The following is a 25934-nucleotide window of genomic DNA, read 5'->3' on the forward strand; positions in this document are numbered from 1 at the left end:
TTTTTGCATCTATATTCATCAATGATATTGGTCTGTAATTTTCTTTTTTTGTAGTATCTTTGTCTGGTTTTGATATCAGGGTGATGGTGGCCTCATAGAATGAGTTTGGGAGTGTTCTTCCTCTGCAATTTTTTGGAAGAGTTTGAGAAGGATGGGTGTTAGCTTTTCTCTAAATGTTTGATAGAATTCATCTGTGAAGCCATCTGGTCCTGGACTTTTGTTTGTTGGAAGATTTTTAACCACAGTTTCAATTTCATTACTTGTGATTGGTCTGTTCATATTTTCTATTTCTTCCTGGTTCAGCCGTGGAAGGTTATACCTTTCTAAGAATTTGTCCATTTCTTCCAGGTTGTCCATTTTATTGACATAGAGTTGCTTGTAGTCTCTTAGGACGCTTTGTATTTCTGTAGTGTCTGTTGTAACTTCTCCTTTTTCATTTCTAATTTTATTGATTTGAGTCCTCTCCCTCTTTTTCTTGATGAGTCTGGGTAAAGGTTTATCACTTTTGTTTATCTTCTCAAAGAACCAGCTTTTAGTTTATTGATCTTTGCTATTATTTTCTTTGTTTCTATTTCATTTATTTCTGCTCTGATCTTTATGATTTCTTTCCTTCTGCTAACTTCAGGTTTTGTTTGTTCTTCTTTCTCTACTTCTTTTAGGTGTAAGGTTAGATTGTTTATTTGGGATTTTTCTTCTTTCTTGAGGTAGGCTTGTATAGCTATAAACTTCCCTCTTAGAACTGCTTTTGCTGCATCCCATATGTTTTAGGTTGTCGTGTTTTCATTGTCATTTGTCTCTAGGTATTTTCTGATTTCCTCTTTGATTTCTTAAGTGATCTCTTGGTTATTTAGTAACGTATTGTTTACTCTCCATGTGTTTGTGTTTTTTTACGGTTTTTTCCCTGTAATTCATTTCTCTTCTCATAGTGTTGTGGTCAGAAAAGATGCTTGATATGATTTCAATTTTCTTAAATTTACTGAGGCTTGATTTGTGACCCAAGATGTAATCTATCCTGGAGAATGTTCCATGTGCACTTGAGAAGAAAGTGTAAACTGCTTTTTTTGGATGGAATGTCATATAAATATCAATTAAATCTATCTGGCCTATTGTGTCATTTAAAGCTTGTGTTTCCTGATTAATTTTCTGTTTGGATGATCTGTCCATTGGTGTAAGTGAGGTGTTAAAGTCCCCCACTATTATTGTGTTACTGTCAATTTCCTCTTTTAGAGCTGTTAGCAGTTGCCTTATGTATTGAGGTGCTCCTATGTTGTGTGCATGTATATTTATAATTGTTGTATCTTCTTCTTGGATTGATCCCTTGATCATTATGTAGTGTCCTTCCTTGTCTCTTGTAACATTCTTTATTTTAAAGTCTATTTTATCGGATATGAGTATTGCTACTCCAGCTTTCTTTTGGTTTCCATTTGCATGGAATATCTTTTTCCATCCCCTCACTTTCAGTCTGTATGTGTCCCTAGGTCTGAAATGGGTCTCTTGTAGACAGCATATGTATGGGTCTTGTTTTTGTATCCATTCAGCAAGCCTGTGTCTTTTGGTTGGAGCATTTAATCCATTCACGTTTAAGGTAATTATCGATATGTATGTTCTTATTACTTTTTCTTAATTGTTTTGGGTTTGTTTTTGTAGGTTCTTTTCTTCTCTTGTGTTACCCACTTAGAGAAGTTCCTTTAGCATTTGTTGTAGAGCTGGTTTGGTGGTGCTGAATTCTCTTAGCTTTTGCTTGTCTGTAAAGCTTTTGATTTCTCCATCAAATCTGAATGAGATCCTTGCCGGCTAGAGTAATCTTGTTTGTAGGTGCTTCCCTTTCATTACTCTAGGTATATCATGCCACTCCCTTCCTGCTTGTAGAGTTTCTGCAGAGAAATCAGCTGTTAACCTTATGGGAGTTCCCTTGTACGTTATTTTCCCTTGTTGCTTTCAATAATTTTTCTTTGTCTTTAATATTTGCCAATTTGATTACTATGTGTCTCAGCATGTTTCTCCTTGGGTTTATCCTGTATGGGACTGTCTGCACTTCCTGGACTTGGGTGGCTATTTCCTTTTCCATGTTAGGGAGTTTTCGACTATAATCTCTTCAAGTATTTTCTCGGGCCCTTTCTCTCTCTCTACTCCTTCTGGGACCCCTATAATGAGAATGTTGTTGTGTTTAATGTTGTCCCAGAGGTCTCTTAGGCTGTCTCCATTTCTTTTCATTTTTTTTCTTTAATCTGTCCCGCAGCAGTGGATTCCACCATTCTGTCTTCCAGGTCACTTATCCGTTCTTCTGCCTTAGTTATTCTGCTATTGATTCCTTGTAGTGTATTTTTCATTTCAGTTGTGTTGTTCATCTCTGTTTGTTTCTTCTTTAATTCTTCAGATCTTTTTTAAACATTTCTTGCATCTTCTCGATCTTTGCCTACATTCTTTTTCCGAGGTCCTGGATCATCTTCACTATCGTTATTCTGAATTCTTTTTCTGGAAGGTTGCCCATCTCCACTTCATTTAGTTGTTTTTCTTGGGTTTATCTTTTTCCTTCATCCAGTACATAGCCCTCTGCCTTTTCATCTTGTCTGTCCTTCTGTGAATGTGGTTTTTGTTCCACAGTCTGCAGGATTGTAGTTCTTCTTGCTTCTGCTGTCTGCCCTCTGGTGGATGAAACTATCTAAGAGGCTTGTGCAAGTTTCCTGATGGGAGGGACTGGTTGTGGGTAGAGCTGGCTGTTGCTCTGGTGGGCAGAGCTCAGTAAAACTTTAATCCACTCGTCTGCTGATGGGTAAGGCCTGGCTCCCTCTCTGTTGGTTGTTTGGCCTGAGGCAACCTAACACTGGATCCTACCCAGGCTCTTTGGTGGGGCTAATGGTGGACTCTGGGAGGGCTCACGCCAAGGAGTACTTCCCAGAACTTCTGCTGCCAGTGTCCTTGTCCCCACAGTGAGCCACAGCCACCCCCCCGCCTCTGCAGGAGACCCTCCAACACTAGCAGGTACGTCTGGTTCAGACTCCTATGGGGTCACTGCTCCTTCCCCTGGGTCCCAGTGAGCACACTACTTTGTGTGTGCCCTCCAATAGTGGAGTCTCTGTTTCCCCCAGTCCTGTCAAAGTCCTGCAATCAAATCCCACTAGCCTTCAAAGTCTGATTCTCTAAGAATTCCTCCTCCCGTTGCTGGATCCCCAGATTGGGAAGCCTGACGTGGGGCTCAGAACCTTCACTCCAGTGGGTGGACTTCTGTGGTATAAGTGTTCTCCAGTTTGTGAGTCACCCACCCAGCAGTTATGGGATTTGATTTTATCGTGATTGCTCCCCTCCTACCGTCTCATTGTGTCTTCTCCTTTGTCTTTGGAGTGGGTATATTTTTTGGTGAGTTCCAGTATCTTCCTGTCGATAATTGTTCAGCAGTTAGTTGTGATTCTGGTGTTCTTGTAAGAGGGAGTGAGAGCACGTCCTTCTACTCCGCCATCTTGAACCAATCTCTCCAGGAATAGTGAATTTTTGTTAGCATTCATTTTTATTTCTTGCATTATCAGAGTTTCAGACAAGTTCTTGCAGGTAACAGGGTTTTTTTGTTTTGTTTTGTTTTGTTTTTTAGCATGCATAGTCAGTAAACATTATCCTCTGAACTACTAAATTTCTCTCTTAAAATGTTTAGATTTGGTAAACTTAGTTCTTGTTACCCCCCAGTGCCTTACGACCCAAGGTTTCATGCACAAAAGACTTGGCCACACAGCTTCTTGTTCATCCTGTTAAGACTGGCTTCTACATGAATATTTATTTACATCCAACTGAAGCTTTTAATTTTCTTGTATCTGTAAACACCTAGAACAATAAATAACCCTTGGGAAATTGCCTGTTGGTGTAAGTTTGTTCTAATATATTTTTTCATTACAGCACAGTTATTGAGTAATGCTCTAAGTGTCAGAAACCTCCCAATCAGAAAGATAGAGGTGAATCTCATATCTGCCCCTATACCTCTAAAATTGTGAAAAAAACTGTAACTTAGTAATAAATATTAAGGAATTGAAAGTCACTTGTCTTAAACTCATTTTAAAGGAAATCATAAAGGGTCTTATAATTTGTTGTTGTTGTTGTTGTTTCACCGGTACGCGGGCCTCTCACTGTTGTGGCCTCTCCCATTGCGGAGCACAGGCTCCGGACACGCAGGCTCAGCAGCCATGGCTCACGGGCCCAGCCGCTCTGTGGCATGTGGGATCTTCCCGGACCGGGGCACGAACCCGTGTCCCCTGCATCGGCAGGCGGACTCTCAACCACCGCGCCACCTGGGAAGCCCAAGGGTCTTATAATTTATATCATAATTGATGTTGTTGGTAAAGATGTTTATTCTCCATTTAAAAAGCAATCTTTTATTTGTGAAGTTAATGATCTATAATTCTTCAGGAAGGAAGATGGGATTTCCTAGAACATATGATGAATATAAATTAGGAGATTTTTAGTTCATAAAATTTTCACCCCTTCCCTTCTCAGGACCCCGTTTCTTGGCAAAAAAGTACAAAATATCTTTTTGTTGTCTTCATCTCCCTAATGGGATCTAATCTTTTTGAAGTTAAGTTTCATTCCTTAGCATCTGTATCATTTCTAATGCATGTCCATTTTGAGATGTGTGTTACTAATGCCTTTAAGCACTAATACACCAAGAGTTAGATACATATCATTTTGTTGATTAACATTATTTCACTCCACCTAGAGGCTACTATTACTATTCATCATATTTGCATGAACTGGGAGTTCCTTGTGCACTAATGATAATTTCTATTCTTATTACCAACACATTGTCTACCCAACTAGTAGAGACTGGAAGATGGGGGAAAAAAGGGAGAGGAGAGGTATAGATCCCTATAAGCGGTGAAAGAATGTGGGTTTTTTGCATGTAATGGTATTAAATTGTGGTCAATGTGTTCTTTCTCATTAAAAGTTTAAGGGCTTAAACAGAAAGGCATTCTGTAGATTAATACTTTAGAAGGTTAGGTGAACAGATGCTAACTCCCCCTCCCCACCCCCGCCCGCCCCCAGGATATAATCTAGAGGTAATGTTTCACTGCAAAGTGATTGCAGCTGGATTTCTCATTACAATGAAAGTCTTTGGTTCAAACACTGAACCAAAGAGCGTTCTTCAAGTGCTGGGCTTCCCCCTGTTCCAGTCTACTGAAGTATGTTTTAAAATTTTCACTTCCCCTTTGAGTTGTTTTCATTTCCTCTAAGGTAATGTGGCAGTTATCTTAATCATTTTTCTTCTTCTGACCTGTAGACTTAAATTTGTTTTTTAACTATTCTTCCTAACATTGGTCCAGTCTTTTAAACCTGCATTGCTTAAGTCTAGTCTTCTCTTGCACTTGATTGCTTGTCTTCCTACACTTGCCTTATTTTATCACTTATTTTGTTCATGTTTAACACTAAGTTACAAATACTTTAAAATGGATGCCATATTTTTAGCACATAAAAAATTAAGCATTATTAATCCCTGTCTTTGTTATAAAACATTACTGAAATTGTGTACTATTCTCTGTATATAAAATCATTCTAATTATTTCACATATTGAGGATATAAGCAACCCCCTGTAATGGTTCTTATCCATTCACATATTTAATAGACTCAGTTTGTTAATTTAGTATTTTCTCTTTCCTCTAGTCAAAGTGGAAAAAAGCCCACCTGTTAAGGGCTCCCTCTCTGGAAAAGTCAACCTACCTTGTCATTTTTCAACCATGCCTACCTTACCACCCACTTACAACACCACCAGCGAATTTCTCCGCATCAAATGGTCTAAGATTGAATTGGACAAGAATGGAAAAGATTTAAAGGAGACTACTGTTCTCGTGGCCCAAAATGGGAATATCAAGATTGGTCAGGGCTACAAAGGGAGAGTGTCGGTGCCTACACATCCCGAGGACGTGGGCGATGCCTCACTCACCATGGTCAAACTGCTGGCCAGTGATGCAGGCCTCTACCGCTGCGACGTCATGTATGGGATTGAAGACACACAGGACACAGTGTCTTTGGCTGTGGAGGGTAAGGCTTTGGGAATCTAGAAGAAGGTAGTATAACACGATACCTGGTTCAGAAATGTGGTGAAACAATATTCAAAAGTAGCCATTGCTCAGGATTTGGACAAGGGGAAAAACATTAATCAACACAACAGTCTATGTCTTTCACCAAAAATGAACTGTTATTTGTTCAGGAATCAAGGAAGGTGACTTTATACTAGATATAATGAATACCTCAAGACATGGTTTATAGCTCAAGAATCATTACTTCATTATTGAGACCTATCAGTGGTTATTTTTTAATACTGTAAAGGCTGTTCTACATTTTGTTTTAATTTTAACATATGTGTATATGTGCATATACATGCATACACATACACACCAATAGATATATACATACACACACACAGGAAAAAACCCCTTTCCTTCTTTTTCTCACTCTCCTAGCATGATTATTAAAATCTTTGAATTTGCTTTTAAGAAATATAAATTATATCTTAACTTACATTGAAGAAATAAGGCACCTAATAAGTACCATGGTATATATCACAGTGCTTTGAAAAAGCTAGGACTCAATAAACATTTGAATTGGATCAAAACAAGAACTCAGTGAATTTTTTTTAAGGTCAATGCGCTGGTTGTTGTCCACTGTCTTGCAATGAGACATTTTAGTTTTAGCCCACGTTGAGCGGTGGTTTGTATGTCATTTGAATTTAAGTTAGGAGACAAAGCAAAGAAAAATTGCTTTAATTGGGTACACACGTAATGCCATAGCTCTTGGAAGAAAAATATTTTGGCAAGTTATTAAGCAAAATTCTAATACCCAGACATGATGGAACAGATTTTTCTTCCAACCCTCCACTTCCCTATAAAATATTTACCTTTCAGAAATATATACAAAGGGTTTTATTAAAACTCTTTCTTGTGTAGCCAAAAGGAAATATTTTGAATTTCAGATGTGACAGATTAATTTTCTGAACATCCTTTTCCATTCAGATTCTATTGCTCCCTTCTATAAATCTATTTTTATGTTTTCCAGGCATCCACTAAACACCCTGGGCTCTTTGCTCTTTTAACCTTTTTATCATTTACTTTGGTTTGTCTAGTATTGTTTTTTCTACTGATCTCTCTCTTCCTCTTTTTGTATAATGTAACATACACTATATATATATATATATATATATATATATATATATATATATATATATGGTGTTAGATACACATTGCATATAAATTTATATATACATATATGTTTTTAAAATCCCACAAGAAGTTTACAACTTCTTACAATTTTCATCATTAAAGAATTAGCAGTGGATTTGCCCCTTGCCCCCTTTGAAACAATGAAAATCCTCCACTTAATCTCCTTAGCCCCATGAGGTCTTCAAATTATCCCAGCAATTGCAGATACTTATACAGCCTGGTATTCCCAAGGAGGCCCCTTTGTGCCCCCTTACTGCCAATCTTCAGGGCACATGGAAGATTTTTAATTACCAAGAAGGCTATTTGAAGCTTTGATCAACATAAGACTAATTTAAAACCATTCAAAGTCTGGCTTAAGCCTTAGAGATCATTATAAACTATCTTTCATACTTACTAGATAGCACCATATATACTTCCTGGTACTTTTAGAGTCATTCTACAAAGCTACAGATTTTATGAAACGCATTTGATCAGTTTTTTCTTTGCAATATCAGAAATGGGAAAATGAATGTTAGTTGTCAATGCATCTACTTGGTGCCTCTGCAGATCTTTCTGTATTGACACTGATCAGAGGTGCTTATTTATGACATGGCTAGTCTGTTCCCTGTAGATACTTTATTGGCACATACCTGTTTTGGAAGAGAGAGACAATCTAAGGATAGACATGTGGGAGACAGTCTTATAGCCAGAAGTCAGGCTGTAAGAGAGAGAGGGAAAGAGAGAGAGAGAGAGAGAGAGAGAGACTTGTTGTCAACTCCAGGAAATTACTAGGAATAAAAGGAGAGTGGAAGATATCTTGGAAACCAAAATTAATTCCGCCTAACAAAACAGTGGTCTTAAATGATATGACTCAATAAAATCTCATCCATAAGACCCAATTACCCCAATTTCTATTTTCCAGTGACTTCCTAGGCACATTTGCTTGACTCACTTTGCTCTTTTATGAAAATGAGTCACCATATTTACTCCAGTTAAAAATGGAGATGCTCTTGCTAAAGTAGGAGAAGAGGACCAAAGCTCCACCCCCTCAGCTGCTCTTTCTTCAGGCCTTTGACAGTTCTTTAGCCCTGAAACACAGTTCAAGAACCACTAGTTTATGTAACTCCTAAAATACAACGAAGTGGAATTTGAGGCACATATCAGGATGCCTGGCTTCTGCCTATGGGAGTCTGGAGAATTTTATTTCAGGCCTCCTTTGGGATAAAAATCATACATCTTACCTGTCAAAGCGGAGACCCTAAATTATGAATATGGTAAACTTTTATCACAGCAGTCTATCCGACATTTTAAAATTCTTTATCTAATTTGACCTTCCTATCAATCAAATAACCTAAGCAATATTAGTTATACTTTATGAAGGGGAAAATTAAGACTTATATATGATTAAGGAGCAAATTAGGGATTGGAACAGGCCTTCTCACTCATACCTAGTCCAGCGTCTTTTCCATTTTAGTATATTGTCTCTGGAAGTAAATATTACAATGTTTCATGTTTGTAGGAAGTGGTACTGGTGAAGGCTCCATGTGCTTCTATTGAGTTGGCCCTGAGTAAAAACATGAAGTAGGAGAAGTTGATTTTGTGGCCCCCTTAATTCTTTGTATCTCTTGCAGCACCTACTCCATTTAATTGTCCAAGGTTCCCATAATGGCCTGAATACTACCTGCAATTAGGACAACTAGTCACCATTTGGGATTTAGTGGCTTAAATCTTTTTTTTTTAGATTGTTTACATGGGAACAGAAAATTCTTGAAACTCTCTAATGCAGCAGAATAGGACACCTAAGTGAACAACATTTCTGGGGCTCCTCAGATCACCATAATTTTGCATAATGCTACATAAAATAAAGCAAACATAAAGAAGTATCATGATGTTATTACCGAGTTAGCAAGTAATTTGACAAATTACTCCAATGAGAAATGGCACAGTATGGTGGGAGACTTGAACTTGCCCATAATTGTTTGCTGCTATCTTTGCAGGGGTTGTGTTTCACTACAGGGCAGCAACCAGCAGGTACACTCTGAATTTTGAGATGGCACGGAAGGCTTGTTTGGATGTTGGGGCTGTCATAGCAACCCCAGAGCAGCTATATGCCGCCTATGAAGATGGATTTGAGCAATGTGACGCAGGCTGGCTGTCTGATCAGAGTGTTAGGTGAGCGGTCTGGGGGCCACCAGGTTTAATTCATCTATTTGGAGTGAGAATAAAGTGCTACCTACTAGTCCTTTATTTCCCCAGGTATCCCATCCGGGCTCCCCGAGAAGGCTGTTATGGAGATAAGATGGGGAAGGAAGGAGTCAGGACCTATGGGCTCCGTGCTACTCATGAAACTTATGATGTGTATTGTTACGTGGACCATCTGGACGGTAAGATGTTCAAATTTCTATAGCTTCATTTGACCTAAGAAAATTAAGGAAAGACTGGGAGCACGTGGGGATAGAGCAAGTCTTCATGCTTGTTTGGATTCCAAACAGCAACATTTAGTTTAAATAACCGTATGATTCTGTGGTGAAATAAGCTTAAATTAAAGTGGAAAGAGAACGAGGGCTGTGTAAATGGTTATGTAGGTTTGAAATGTCTTTAGTTAATGGCAGGTTTGCTTTCAGTCATGCTGCCATTGGACTGTTTCCAATACACTTTTAGAGCATTAAGAATAGAAACCTGTAAGGGTGGTACCTATTCTTGTAAGAACTTCAGGTAAAATCCTGTGACGACAAACCACTGTGAATCCAAGTGCTGATAAACACTCCGAAGTGCAGCTGAGTCAGGCAAACTAGCCCGGGGAGGATTTTCATGGTTTGCTTCTCCTTGTGTTCACTTTGCTACACTAATATTTAGAGCAATCATTCATTCATTCAACCAATGAACATATTAAAAGAAAACACCTACTGTGTGATAGGTACTCTGCTCGTAGTTAGGACTATGAAGCCAAGTAAGATACAAGCCTCGCTTTAGAGATGCTTAGAGTCTGATTGATTCTGGCACTATCATTTCTCACTTAGCATGAGTTAGATTCTTAGAGACTAGTTTGAGTTCTCTTGTGGCGATGTTATCTAAGGACACAATGCAGTTTTATTATAAGAATAGAAATTTCAGTGACTTTGAAGTGGAATTTCATTTGTAGCAACAGGTATCTTAGAAGCCTAAATATATAAATAGAAGTATTGCATTGAGTTATACTTTTAATTTTGGCTGGCTCCCCAAGAAAAGAATGATCTCAATTTTCTTATGTGTAAAATAAGGAAGTAGGACTAGATAACTTCCATAGTCCCTTCCAACATTAAAATTCTATGATTCTATGAACTGAAAAAATAACCTCAGAGACTGAAAGCTAGAAAATAAGCAGCTTATATTTGCCTAATGCCCTAAATTTGAATAGGATGGCCTGCTTCCAAGAAAGCTGCTAAGTGTGGTTCTCTAGCATCTTAACATTCTTATTATAACTATTATTTAAGACTGATAAATGTGTTTTCTAAACCATAACTTTGATACTAACAGTTTCCATTTTTTACAAGGACAAAGGGAAAAGATATGTAAAATCTATGCTATGAGATATAGATAGATTGATATAGCTTAGCTCCTTCCTTTAAATTTCATTTTATTTTAAATTTAGTTAACTTTTTTCATAGAATAGGAGATGGTCGGTAGGGGATTCTGGTTCTAGGAAATAAATTTGGTTATTGCTATCTCAGTAAGATGGAAATTTGTATTCAAATTCACTAAGATGGAATTTGTTTTATCACTGTGGTTCTCCTTTGGAATAATATCTATTAGAGTGATAGTTATAAAAATTTCTGGAACACTGATAATGCTGGAACTAAACCAGAGATAGTTTTTGAAAAAGTATACATAACTTCTAATTACCTAAAAGATCTTTACTAAATATAATTGAAATGTGGTTTTCAAGTATAAATCCGTGGCCAATTTGATCCCAATATGAATAAGCATCACAAGCCAGACTTCTTGATGGAAAGACAGGCTTAAGTATTTACAATGCTCCTGGAAGGAGCATCTAGGGGCCCCTCTGCATGTCTCTTCTTCAGTCTTATCCTGATGGAGCTACTGAAACCCCAGTCTCTAAGGCTGCAGAATCCCTAACTTCTTTGAAGGCCAGAGGACTTTCTGCTTCTGCAGAAGTTCCAGAAATTCCATGTCCTGTACAAATTCTGTGTGAGATACTTTTGACAGGTCTTGGTGGTAAAAGCCCTACCAAGGATTCCTAGCCACATTGTACCCATTGAGAGCTGGCTTCCCAAAATCTGTTCAGAGGATCAAAACTAGTGTTCAGGGAAAATTGAACTCTGTCAGAAGAGTCATTCTGAGGATGTACGCGTATACCACAATGAGAAGGATTTATTAGTCATACAGGAATTCTTCTCTACCTCCATAAACATCGCCACTTCTAGGGCAACTGGTATTGGTCAAACCAGTCTCTCCTCCAGTGTAACCCAACTGTATTTCATACAGTTGTACATTTACTTGGGATAATTGTTCTATATATTTGATAATTGAAAACTTGTAATGTATAATATAGCATAACTTTAGTTGGAGTATTTATACCAAAACAACAGAATTTGAACTTTTTTGTCCTATCACATAACAGCTGGAAGAAAAAGATAAAAGAATTAAATATAAATAGGAATTCAAGCACTGGCTGAAATTTGTGTCAGCAGTGTAACAAGACGCCCTGACGTGGGCAACCTTGGGAACCTGTCGCCTCTCCTTCTCTGGCCTATATTTTCCATGTTAGCCCTACCCTTTGGCTTTTCTTTCACCTGGAACAACTACCACCCTACTATTCCAATTCCCTGACCTTCACACAAGCTTCCCAACACTTGGATGTGTCTGTACTATGGGCTGTCACACTGATCCCATATCCTCTTCTTAAGTCCTAGTTGGTCTCTCTCACCTTTACCATTCTCAATCTTTGAATGTGTGACTATAATCACCCTCCTGCAAATGTTTGCTTATTCCTCCATCTCTCCTACTAGACCATGGATTCTGGGAGGGAAGGAATCATGTGTATCCCCACTATGTCCTTGGCACATAGTAGGTGCTCCATAGATGGAGTTGAATAAAATGAGTGAATTAATAAATTAACCTCCAAACTAAGTGCCCACTATACTCACATCGCTTTACACTTGCCCTTTGGATAACTTCACACATCTCCGGGCTTCATCACAATTCTACTTCCCAGTTTTTCATTGCTCCAATGTCCTTACTGGTTCATTTAATTTCACTTTTGCTCTTTTGTGTGTAAATAAGTCAAATGCCTTGTGGGATGAACAGGACACAAAGAGACACCAAACAAACAAAAAAAAATGAAAAATGATAAGTTTTAGTTTTGCATGTCTAGCCCTGAACTCTCTTCTGAATTCCATACCCACAGTTCTAGTTTGCGAATCATTTTTTTAAAAATTATTTATTTATTATTATTATTTTTTTTTTTTTTTTGGCTGCACTGGGTCTTCGTTGCCACGCAAGGGCTTTTCTCTAGTTGGGGCAAGCGGGGCTACTCTTCGTTGCGGTGCGCGAGCTTCTCATCGCAGTGGCCTCTCTTGTTGCGGAGCATGGGCTCTAGGCGCATGGGCTTCAGTAGTTGTGGCACGTGGGCTCAGTAGTTGTGGCTCTGGGGCTCTAGAGCACAGGCTCAGTAGTTGTGGCGCATGGGCTTAGTTGCTCCGCGGCATGTGGGATCTTCCTGGACCAGGGCTCGAGCCTGTGTCCCCTGCATTGGCATGCAGATTCTTAACCACTGTGCCACCAGGGACGTCCCTGTGAATCATGTGTGTGTCTCATCTCTGGTTTTCTGTTTTATCTCACAAATAATCCCCAAGCCTTTAACAGTTCTTCAGGGGACCTGTTTTATGACCATCAAAGCATGTAAACACCATGGCCATTATCATTCCCCTACTCAGCATTGTGTAGTGTGAAGTTCCTGTTGCCTTCCTTCCTCCTTGAGGACCTGCAAAGCCCCTCAATCCTGGCTTGGGAGTAACCTATTCAACTGTGTTTCCCTCTCTCCAATATGATGCCACATATGTGCACCAGTCATGCACAGACCCTCTGCTACCTCCTGCCAGCAGCTCTGCTTTGATCCTCTCTGAAAACACAAACCTCTCCCCTTTCCAGCATTCTACTCTTCCCTCTGCCTACGAACAGACTGCCTCCAAGAGCCCATCTTTGCCTCTTCCAGCTCACACTGACATTTCCTGATTCTGAACTCCCACTTTTCTTAGAGTTAGTTCCACATATCTGGTGTTTAATTCTTCTCTGGTTGCTTTATGTTCATCAGACACAAACTATTACCTGTTATTTTTATTTCTGAAAAACTTCTGTAAGCTCCTGATAGAGATAAGGCCATAGTCATCTTCTGTAACTTTCCCAACCACAATGAAGAACCTATTCCAGTAATAGACACATCACAGTTACTCAAGAACTACTTGGTGGTAATTGTAGTATTTCTCCAGACTTTGTCTCTTTCAGAGGCTGTCTCCACCATGCTACCATTTCTACAGTACTTGAAAAAAAGGCCAAGCTTTGTCCACCAAACTTACTAAACATCTTTTTTTTTTTTTAAATTGGATCACCATGATACTAGTTTTTTCTCTTTGAATTTCTCCTCTCACTCTTTTCTGTGGTGTCTCTTAGAAATAATTCCTTCCTAGAGACACTCTTTTCTCCTTTCCAGCCTCTCACAGTCATGGCCCTTTCTTGCATTCCCAGCCAACTGTCCTCTCTGGCATCGGTTCCTTTGTCCCTATTCACAAATTACAGGTTTATTTTTCTACTGCTTCCTCATGTCAAAATCCAGGATAGATCTATCACCTCTATGACTTGTCTAATGCCTCCACGTCATGCTTGTGTCTGACCTAGAACCAAAAACAACCTTTCATTTTTCTCTTAATGAGCTCCTTTAGACATGAAAAGCTAAACATTTAGGTAAAAGCCTGAATGTCATTAAACAGGTCTTAGAACAAGGCTTAGTTCCAGCTTCTTTAGCGTCTTTGATAGGATCAAAATCAGATATATCAAATCTGGAAACTGTGTGAGTTCCTGCCTGTGGATGCTCAGATTGACTTAATTTTGATGGAATTTACAGCATGTAATCTACAGAGTACTTCACCAATGGGAGTTATTTAAGAATTAGTGATAACTGGGTTTATTCAGTTAAAAAGCCCCATGTCAGCTAGAATATCTTCCTGCACACCCTGGTTCAGCAGATGGGTTCAAATATTGATTTTGGATTATAGAACCTCTCCACATTGGTTGAGGTTGGTGCTAGAAGATGCTGAAACTTTTTAGTTATTCTCTGTAGAACTCACAGAATCATAGATCACAGCTATAGCTGTGGGTTCCCAAATAGACTTTAGATATTAACACACCTTGCTAAGGACTCGAAACTCAACTTGGAGTTGTTTTTGTTTAAGTGTTTGAATGGTCTAGCTAAGAGCCACTGAGGAAGGTGACCAGGCATGGCACCCTGCAGCACCTATGGAAAATGCGTCCTCATTCAGTATGGTGACTTGAATAGATTAACTGTGAGGTAGCTCCATAGGTAGGGTAAGGAAAGAAACTATTTATTGTATGTGGTTGCATTGCCATTTAACTTAATTCTCACAAAAACCTTGACAGGCATTTATTTAAAACCTTTATTTTTACACATAAGGAAACTAAGGCACAGAGGTTAAGTGACTGGATATACACCCTTTTTCCTGTTCTACCGTAGTAACTTTTCAGGACCACCAAAGATTCCCCAGTAGAGCAACAGGTAGTCTTACAAACCAAGAGGATCAAAGTGCTCTTAAAGCTCCCCCAAATCTCTGATTTCTCACATAAAAATATCCTAATTCTTATTTGAGTAATGATTGCATTCCTGTTTGGATTGCAGTGATTGGAATTGCTGGGTTAAATGATAACTCTTTTTTTAACTTTTTGAGGAACTGTTTTAAAATTCTTACCAGCAGTACATTAGGGTCCTGATTCTTTCATTCTTGCCAACATTTGTTTTCACCTGACTTTTTGATTATAACCATCCTAATGTGTGTATAATGCTATCTCATTGTGGTTTTGATTTGTATTTCCCTGATAGCTAATTATGTTGAGCAACTTTTCCTTTATGACTATTGGCCGTTTACATATTTTCTTGGAGAAATACCTATTCAGAACCTTTGCCCATTTTAAACTGGGTATTTGTCTTTTTGTTATTGAGTTGTAAGAGTTCTTTGTATACTCTAGATTCAAGGGAGCCTATTCAGATACATGATTTGTAAATATTTTCTCCCATTTGCCGATCTGTATTTTTACTTTTTCAATGGGATCCTTTGACACACAAAGATTTTAATTTTGATGAAGTCCAATATCTACTTTTTCTTTGATAGTTTGTGCCTTTGGCGCCATATCTAAAACACATTACCAAATCCCGAGTCATGAAGACTTACTTCTGTGTTTGCTTCTAAGAATTGTAGTTTTAAGTTTTATTTTTATCTATTTTAAGTTATTTTTTGTATATGGCGTAAGGTAAGAGTCCAAATCCATTCTTTGGTATGTGGATTTTCAGTTATTCCAGAACTATTTGTTAAAAAGACTATTCTTTCCTCATTTAAGGGCCTTGGCACCCTGTTGAAAATCAGTTGATCGTAGATATATGGTTTTATTTCTGGCCTCTCATTGATCTATATGTCTATACTTATGTCAGTACCACATTGTGTTGAATACTATTGCTTTGTAGTAAATTTTGAAATTGGAAAATATGAGACCTCCAACTGTGTTCTTCTTTTTCAAAATTTTTTTACCTCTTCTGGGCACCTTGAGTTCCCATATGATTTTTAAGATCAGCTTGTCAGTTTCTACAAAGAAGCCAGGTGAGCGTGAACTGAATCTCCAGATCATTTGAGGTGTATTGTCATCTTAACAATATTAAGCCTTCTGATCCATAAACATGTGATTTTTTTTCCATCTTTTTTTTAGATTCTTTACTTTCAACGATGTTTTATAGCTTTTATAGCTTTCAGAGTATAAGTTTTGCTGTACTTTTGTTAAATTTAATCCTAAATATTTTATTCTTTTTGATGCAAATGCAAATGGAATTTTCTTTATTTCTTTTTCTGATTGTTCATTGGAAGTGTATAGAAATATAATTGATTTTTTTATATTGGTCTTATATATTGTATCCTACAACCTTGCTGAAATTGCTTATTAGTTCTAATAGTTTTTTTAATGGAATCCTTAGGATTTTCTATATACAGTCCCTTTTATTTTATAATGTTACCTTCAATAAGTAGAAAGTAGAAATGTCTTGACATAAAACCCTTGAAACATGTGACAGTCATTTGCTTTAAGGTTTTGATATCAATTTCTGGAATTCTAAATCGGAAGAGCTTCTTTGGAAATACAGTGGCCATTTAACACTCTCAGCTGTGAAAAGTAAAAAAAAAACTAGGCTGATTCTCCTGTGTTGCCCTGCAGCCATACTGAGCCTGTCAAACCAAATAACACATTCAATCTCATATAGTTTGAAGACTCAGACATCCAGAAATGTTTTAGAACCTCTTTCTCACTCTAATTAAAATCTTACTGCTCTGTCATTGGGAAAGAATGAGATCCGACATCCTGCAAACCATAAAAATATGTTTAAATTTTAGTGGGATTTCCTGTGTCTTTAAACCTTTCAAATGACATATATAAGATCTTGTGTAATAACACATTGACAAATATGTGGATTCCCTTTCCCATGAATATGATCTGATTTAGAGAATGTTAACTGACTATCACAGCTGACTGATGACAATTCTCTAAAATTAATTAGAGGTTAAAATTTTCAAAACCCAGTGTCTATGCTTTAAGCCACATTATGCGTCTACTTCAGCCTAAAACAAGTGAGAAATTTGAAAGGTGCTGACCTGGCTTTCCAGTCTCATTACCCCTCAAATGAGAAACATTGCCAGCCTAACACTAGAATTGGATGAAGTTACCTTTGGCAGCCCCAGAAGTTTTCTTGTCACTGTTAACAGAAGGTTTGTTTCTGTACAGGTTAAAGGATCAGATCTTAGGGGGAATTGACATGCTTTTGAATTACCTACAAATATCGGCTGTCAAGAGATTATATAGTAGTGTAGGTTAGCTGTTAACCAACCACGTACAGCTGATGGATTTCGTGATCCAGGATAATGAGTATTAGTCTTTATTGCTTTGATCTTGTATATATAGACATGGGCAAAAAAGAAAGAGAAAGACAGAGAGAAAAGAGAAGAAGCTTCCTTTGAAAAACAAGTTAGAAACTTTAAACCTAGTAATAATTATGTTGAATTGTCTTTATCACCATAATACTTGCCATATACTCTAAGTGGTTTTATCCTATGGGCATTTCATGTGACTCTTTCCAGTTCACACACCATATCTACTTTTGCACACATTTATTACTCATATACCATTTTGGCCCACATTGCAATGAAATGTAGTAACAATCACAAATCTTGAACTTCCTTACAGTGAACAAAAAATCAGGAAGTTCTGTTCTCAGATGGGCAAAGGGACTCATGATTAGTTTATAAGAATTGATTTTCAGACCAGACAGTTCAGGATAGAAAGGTTATGAGCACAAATAAACAGGATAAATATAAACATTGATCACACAACCCAGAAAATAGATGCATCTAGATAATTGTGGTGATATATCAGCTTTGACTACCACAGCTGCAGTCCAGGAAAGGATTGAATGATTATCTGTGATCTGCTGATGCCCATTCCCCGTTTCGCCTTGGTGATCTCAGGGAATTTTCAGTAGAAGAAACATATCCTACCTGAGCTTTGCTCTGGACCCAGGCTCTTTCATAATTTTTCTGAGCTACTCCTGAGTGTAAAGTCTAGCTTTTGAACAGTGTAGGTCATCTTAAGGTTTTGATTTGTTTTCGTCATTGCTTGCCATTTTAGTATCTGTCATTTTAAAGTCTGCTAAGAAATAGCTTTTCCATTTAGCAATCAGAAGTGTGGAAAAATAACATGCATGGTCCACTTTCCAGGGTGTCTTTTAGCAGTTACTTGTCAAATTTAAGTATTTTTTTCTTAATATTTCTGATGATGTTAATTCCTATGATTAAGACGAATTTAGTTTGTAGAATGTCACCACATATTAAAGTCTCACCAGCAATGTCTTCCAGTTTCTTCTAGGACATCCCTGGAAAGTTGGAATAACAGGAATAACTCAAAGCCAGATCATTTAACTTGAAATTTTGGAAAATTAGAGGTTACATATGTTTTCTATATGAACATGCAAATTATCCTGAGTGTGAAATCCTCTGTTCTGCATTATAGTTTATGTGTGTACTAATGCAAATATATGTGTATACATGTCAGTAAATTCTTACTTACAACTTAAGTCAGCTTGGCATTTTACCTTAAGTCATGCATCATTTTGTGTATAAAGGATATTTTGCGCATTTCTTTCCTGACACTTTATTTGCTCTCCTTAATCAGCGAAAAATTGATAGATAATTTTTATTATTTAATTATATTATATCATAGATAATTATTTATTATCTATAATAATCTATGAGAGATACAATTATCTCAAAGATAGATAACATTTAGAAACATGTTTCAAATCTGTATTCTTGTTACAAATTTGATAATAAATGTCCTATAGATGTAACTGCTTTGATGAGGCAACTTCTGGAACTGAATAGTAGACTCCTTGTTAACTTATAAAAGTGATGCTTGTCTTCCAGGAAGGCATATATCCAGTAAAGCTAAAATACATTAATTGTTCAGTCACAGTATTCAAGAGTAGAGCTAGAACACGGCCTTGTCTGATGCTAATAATAGGCGTTTTCTCTCTCAAGGAAGGCTTTGCTCTCTCCTCTCACTCTTAAAGTGATACTGTGATAAAATTCAGAAGGAACTTTTATTACTTACATCAGAGGCCAAAAGGTGCCTTTAAGATACCCTCAGGGTAGGAACTTATACAACCTGACCAATGAAGTCCTGTTGGAGAGAGAGAAGCTAAGCAAATGCACTGGGTTGCTTTGCTTGATTTCCCATGTTTGCTCTCTCTTTCTCTGTTCCTTTGGTTCCTGGTTTGGCTTTGCCTCTGGACTTTAGATTTTATCTCTTGGTATATCCTCATATGATCATTCATTTTTGGACCAAGCTTAGGTTTACATTCCTGTTACTGGCCCAGACTTAATTTCTGTCTAATGTCGTTAATGCTATGAATGACTGATGTTAGAGTTTAGAACATATAATTTGACCTATAAATAATTCCTGACTATAGATTTTAAAACTGAGAGTAGATCAATAAAATCTTTGAAAATCTTAACATCTTGACTGCTTTTCTCAGTGTAAAAGTGGACAGTGTTTAGCCTAAAACCTGCATTTTTATATGGGATATGGGATTGAAAGACTTGCACCTACAGTTAGTGACTAAGGAGAAAGACTGCTACTTTTGTCTGCTCTACCTTGCTTGACTTTTTGCAAAAGCTGTTTTTTAAGAAATGAGACACTTCTGTGTTCAGCTTACGTGTGGTTGTGGACACTTTATCAGGGTCCCTGCTCTGCGCCAGATTCCTTTGCTCCCTTGCAGTCTCTGGTACACCCCTGGGAGGCAATGGACTTCATATGCCCTTTGCTTTGTTTTTTGGTTCCTGCTTTGATTCTGTCTGATTACCTGGTCTACGCAGTCTGCTTCTATCTCGAGCAGGTTAACACATAGGCTACCAGAAACTTAATACTAAGTTATCTTTGTTATGGCTCAATTGAGATTCCTTTTCCTGATTGAAACACACATGTCTCTAGAGCAGTGTTTTCCAAACTATTCCATGAAACAGATCCATGGACTGTTAATTAGTCTTCTATGAGAAAAGGAGATTACTCTGGTCAAATGGCTTAAAAATCCTAAGTTCTTTGTGGGCACTCCCAAATAAATACTATAATATTAACTACTCTGAGAAGTCTCACAGAAACGAAGACCTGTCAGATGACTTGTGTTTGTTTCCTAAATGCCAATGTCCACAAAACCTCTTTTCTTTGGAATACCTACTCATGTCTCAAGGATCACCAGTTTTCTGTAGAAGACATTTTTGGAAATTATATTCTTAGAACTTGAACGATAAGTTAATAACCTTCTCCATCCACATCTTCAACAATAAGCTTTTAACAGGTTAATTCTGATTTAAACAGATCTCCTTACATTTGTATTATGTTAGATAAAAAATATATAATGTCAAAGGATTATCTATTTAAAACCAGGCAACTAGTGAATCAAAAAGTACTTGACAGGAGGCTATTTTAGTTTTGTCAATAAAATGTAAAAATAGATGTCTTAGAAATAAAGGACACAGTAATATGAATTAGTTCAGTTATTGCTATCTGTGTATTACCTATTAATTCACTTTTTTTTTTTCCTTTCTGGTTTTGGTATGAAACTGATGCCAGGATATTCTGGCATATTTGAGAAAAGTAGAAGATGTCTGGCCTTAATAATTTGAGGTTGAAACATAGGAAGGGCAAAGTTTAGGCATTCAACGTATTGCTTTCGGTAGAGATTGAGTGTCAATTCTAAAAGCTTTAAGACTCAGTAAGAGAATTCCATAGTGTGGATGCTTCACTATATCATTAGGTTTTTGAAGTGGACAAGGTAATGTTTATGTTAAACAGTTATGATTTAGAAAGGCTTAGACTTTTTTTTTTTGGAACAGAGTTAAAGTAAATGTTTTTCTTTTCCTTTTCTCATTATTTTGAAATGAAAAAACGCTTATGACATATATGATGACAGGCCACACATTATCTTTAGAGATGAATTGGTTTGATTCTCACCTTAGGGTAAACTCAATTAATGCCAGTTAAATCTTCCTTTTTTCATCTGAGTTACATGAAACCCAATGGTGATATCTCTTTCAATAAGCTTTTAGAATTTTATTTGCAATGTTTGATAAAATTTTACATATAAATGAAAAGGAAAATAGGTGGCCTTGGGGATAACAGAATTTAGTTAAATAAGTAAAATCATTATTTTTTGGAGATTGGATAGATGGAAATTGTATCCTCCAAACAAGTGAATTAAATCACTGTTTTGATATAATGTCAGATTTAACAAGAGTTTTTATATTAAAAGTTCTATAAGTAGTTCTTTATTGATTTAATAATAATAAGGGTACTCTCTTTTTAACCTGCCAGCACCTACTGAAGCCTTTCTTTCCTTTAATACCCCAAACATGTTTGCTATTTAAGATAGGGAAACCAGTTACCCAGAAAATCATGCCGTCATTTTTCTTCATTGGCCCTTTGGTATGGCGTTTGGAGAAGTTGATTTCTTCCATCATATGGACTAAAATTGCTGTTTGGAGAAGCAGAGTTTTCCTCAGTTAATTATATTTCTCTGCCTTGCTCTGGTTGGCTGATCACTCTTGTTACTGAAAAGGAACAGTACTCTTGCCTCATTGTAGAAGTACCTCCCAATGCAGAAAACGGAGGCAACAAAACTGATATTCCAGCTGTAATAACAAACCCAAGTGTTCCACCGTGGAAGGAAGCGTGCTGGCCTGCTGCCCTCTTCCACACTTACATTCCTTTCAGGCCAAATGCAAGTGTAATGCTGAGGTGAACGGGGCTGCTGAGGCTGCTTGGGGTGACGCAGTCTCTCTTGTCTGCCTGTCCCCAGGTTGCTTTGAGCCAAATCCATAGGTGAGTGAATCGCCTGTCCCAGACAACCGCTACCCAAAGCTCTGCAGCAGAGTTAGTGCTCTTTAATGTGCTGCTTGGGAAGGACGGAAGAAAAAGGGCCCCTTGTTTTTGAACAAGAACTTTAAATGCCATTCATTTAACAAATTATTAAGTACATACTATGCAACTGGTCCTGTGACCCTTAAGCTTTTAAAACTTAGCGGGAAGGGAGACATGCTAGGAATGGGGAGGGGGAATCTTTGTTCTTATAGTATATTTTTGGATGTGAGATTACTGTCCTTTGCCAGCCTAGGTAATTAAGGACAAAAACCCATTCTCACCTCTACCTTGCTTTTTTCAGTCAGGTAAAAGTCATTTATCTTTCTCTTCTTCAAATAGCTCTTATTGGGATTTGGCCTAGTTTCGTTGGTAGCATTTTTAGATTTGCAGTGAGAAGAGCTGATATGGGTGATTTGGCCTTTTTCCCCTGACTGATTTTTCTTGTGTTATAAAGCTAGGACACACGCACAGAGAGTAATGGCTCTACACATTTTAAACAATCCCTTGTTACATATGGATTTAGTTAGGTGAAGATCCAAATCATGAGAGCTCTGCATCCCAGCTGTCTAATGTCTCATAGAATCAGAGAGTGGCCTCAGTGAGATAGAAACAGGACCCACAGCTGCTGTAATAATGGGCTATCAGTATGTTAGCTTCCTCTCTACCTCGTTTTATACTCCTCCCCATACCTGCTATATTTGCTTAGGTATTCTCTAATTCTGTCTTGTTTAGCCACTTATGTGCTCATGTGTGAAAAGCATCATTTAATTCACATTGCATTTATTTCAGCAAGTTGTTATGTTAGTTACCCAAGTAAAATTCCAATTTAACAAACTCTGGCATTTCCAGAATACTTTATTGTGACAGGTTAAGTGATAATGAACATACTACTTGGGTCTAATGGAGCCTGGCGATGAACAAAGTAAATGTCCTGCCTTTCTTTGTTCATCAATAAGCAAATGTAAGAGTCTCTCCAGCCTAGTTAGAGCCCTTGCTAGCACATACAGTAACTCTGTGAGAACCGCAAAGGGCGCTCCTTCTGGGCAGACAGATTGCAAAAGGTACCCACCCTGGGCAGAGCAAGCAGAAAAAGGGTGCCCCTTCCTCCAGGAAGGCTTTGGTACCTTTGGCTGGTTGAATGGGATACTGGCCCCCGTACACTCTCAGCCCTGCCCAAGTGTAGGCCATGACCTGCCTAACTATCAAGGCAGCCCTGTGTCTAGGACAGGAAGGCAGGAAACAGCATTCTATTCTGCCTCTTTCCCGTCCCCCTCTTCAAACCCTGGAGGTCTTCTTGTTTTATTGTTTGCTTTGATGGGAGTTAATCCATTTTGATGGTAGAGATAGATGAGAGAGTCAGAGAATTACTATTTGATTTTAGGGTAGACAAAGAAAAATAACCTCAGTGACATTTCAATGCAAGTTTCTCTTTCCAACATGCAATGTTAATAAGTACCTCACAGCCTTTTACATTCAAGAGAAAACCCGTTTCCTGTCTGGTAAACCAAAGAATCATTTGGAAAAGTTTGTTCATTTTAAAGAACTGATTGTAACTTTATTATCAAATGACTGCTTCTATGGCCTATGGGAATATATGTATATAAAATGAAACTTTTCTGGCGTGTGTTCTCTTTTTTTATTGTGTTATTTCTTATCACTAGTAATAACAAAATGAGGTAACGTTGAGTTTTCTGCTTTAAAGTATAGAAGCTGCTACCTTGCCATGATAAAAAGAATTACGTGCTTTTCCCCATCTCCCATAAACAGAAAGGGACTGAATAGTAAAATTTAGACCCTTTTTCCTCTTCTGATTGCAGGTGATGTGTTCCACATCACTGCTCCCAATAAATTCACCTTTGAGGAGGCTGGAGAAGGGTGTGAAAACCGAGATGCCCGCCTGGCGACAGTGGGGGAGCTCCAAGCGGCGTGGAGGAGCGGCTTCGACCAGTGTGATTACGGGTGGCTGTCGGACGCCAGCGTTCGCCACCCTGTGACTGTGGCCAGGGCCCAGTGTGGAGGTGGTTTACTTGGGGTGAGAACCCTGTATCGTTTTGAGAACCAGACAGGCTTCCCTCTCCCTGATAGCAGATTTGATGCCTACTGCTTTAAACGTAAGTGTTTGGTACCTTTTTAAACATTACAGATTAAAAAAAAAATACTTCGAAGCCGTGCAATTGATGTTCAACTAGCCATCGGAATGATTCCATGTCTTGCAGTGTGTGCACGGAATGGAAACAGTTCAGTGACTTTCAAAACCAAGGAAATGCAACAGCAGTGATACGGTTAAAACAAGAAGTTTGACAAATGGTGTTTTTAGAGAGGATGAGGAAATGTCAGGTGAAGGCCTTAACTGTGATGCACTGCACTTAGAACCATAGAACATGTTTCTGCGTACTTGATTTACATTAATTGCAGCCCTTGAATGCAATTAGATTGTTGACGCTGTAATGCTGGGACCAACTGTGGCTGAGTTGAATCCTTGAATTCTGTTTATTTCGTCTTTGTTTGCTGTCACCCTTTCTTTTAAATGGCGGAGGATTTAAATTTCAGTAATTGCAGGTGAGTACTTGGAGCTGACGTGGATAATACCTAAAACTGAACCATGCTATAAATAAAAATCTTATTTTATCTCATTTTATTTCAAATAATGGAAATATGTGCCTTCTAATGCTTAACTCTCTAGTATCACATTGAAGTACAGTATATGTTTTTTGCAAGCCTTAACATAAATAGGCTATCTTCAGTCAGGTTTACTACTTAAAATGGATTTTAAGTAACATTTCTCAATATTCATGATATAATTATTTTAATTCTTCAGATGTCCTTAAATTATTTTAGCACTAGTAGTCACATGCTATAGTGCTTGTAGAATGCTTAATTAAACAAGCAAGTAATCCAGAGTCTCACTGTGATATTTAGTAGGATCTATATTGTGCCAGCAAAACAAATATCTCCTAGAATTTTTGGTGACCTTGAGTATGTTCAAGATAGAGCCACGTTATATTGAAATACAGTGAGAACTTTTTACTAAGTTTCCAATATATATTGTTATAGCGATACATACAGTCATCCCTTGGTATCCATGAGAGATTGGTTCCAGGACCTTGGGAATACCAAAATCCGCAGGTGCTCAAGTCCCTTATATAAAGTAATAATTGCATATAACCTATACACACCCTCCTGTATACTTTAAATCATCTCTAGATTACTTATAATACCTATACTATGTAATAGTATATAATACCAACTATGTAAATAGTTGCTGGCACACAACAATTTCAAGTCTTGCTTTTTGGAACTTTCTGGAGTTTTTGGAACTTTTTACTTATTTTAATCAGAAGTTGGTTGAATCCTCGGATGTGGAACCCATGGATATGGAGGGTCAACTGTAACTGAAATGAGTAGAAAATACACTAGCTTATTTTGTAATTGGTTTCTGAAGTGAAATATACAGACATTCTTCATCAACCAAAAAGACACAGAACTGGGATGTCTTGAGTAGTCAGGAGAATAGATGTTAGTGCAACAGAAAGGTATGGTTTCACATACTGCTATTTCCCAGCTAAGGTACTTCTGTTTGGATCTCTTCCTGTAAACTCAACTTTCTGAGTGTTAAAGCCACGTGTTGTGTATCAGTGTGATACAAGCTGGCCATGAAAAGCCATTGAAAATATTAGTTTTTGTTCCTAGGCCCCGAAACTACAGAAAAAGTCTTAATCATTTTTAGGAAAACAAACAAGCATCAACAATAGTAACAAAACCTTATCCCTAGAAGTAGAAAGATATCATTCCTTTAAGCCATATACCCATAATGGGTTATGGGTATATTTTCAAGTAGTTTAAGCTTTAAAATCAGTTTTACACTAAGTGACTGATGTGATTAAGGAAGAAAATCAAATCTGTGTGTGTGTGTTGGAGAGGGGATGGGGAAAGGTGGGTTAGAGAGGTTAAAGTAAGGAAGGAGTTGAATTATCCAGCATGACTACCTTGTTTGATTTTATTTTCTTGTGCATTATAAACGT

At 37.7% G+C, this 25934-nt stretch overlaps 1 protein-coding gene across 2 annotated transcripts in view; it reads left to right on the forward strand.

Annotated features, from left to right (window-relative positions):
- VCAN (versican) overlaps positions 1-25934 on the forward strand; it is a 113140-nt gene that overhangs the window by 17995 nt on the left and 69211 nt on the right. For both annotated transcript variants that reach the window (XM_029217545.1, XM_029217544.1), the window contains exons 3-6: positions 5642-6019; positions 9174-9348; positions 9433-9560; positions 23730-24023. In XM_029217545.1, coding sequence (XP_029073378.1) covers positions 5642-6019; positions 9174-9348; positions 9433-9560; positions 23730-24023 — 975 coding nt within the window. The remainder of the gene's footprint in view (positions 1-5641; positions 6020-9173; positions 9349-9432; positions 9561-23729; positions 24024-25934) is intronic.

The sequence above is a fragment of the Monodon monoceros genome, unplaced genomic scaffold (genome assembly GCF_005190385.1).
Source record: "Monodon monoceros isolate NGI ecotype Baffin Bay Population unplaced genomic scaffold, NGI_Narwhal_1 Super_Scaffold_12, whole genome shotgun sequence".
NCBI classification, from domain to species: domain Eukaryota; kingdom Metazoa; phylum Chordata; class Mammalia; order Artiodactyla; family Monodontidae; genus Monodon; species Monodon monoceros.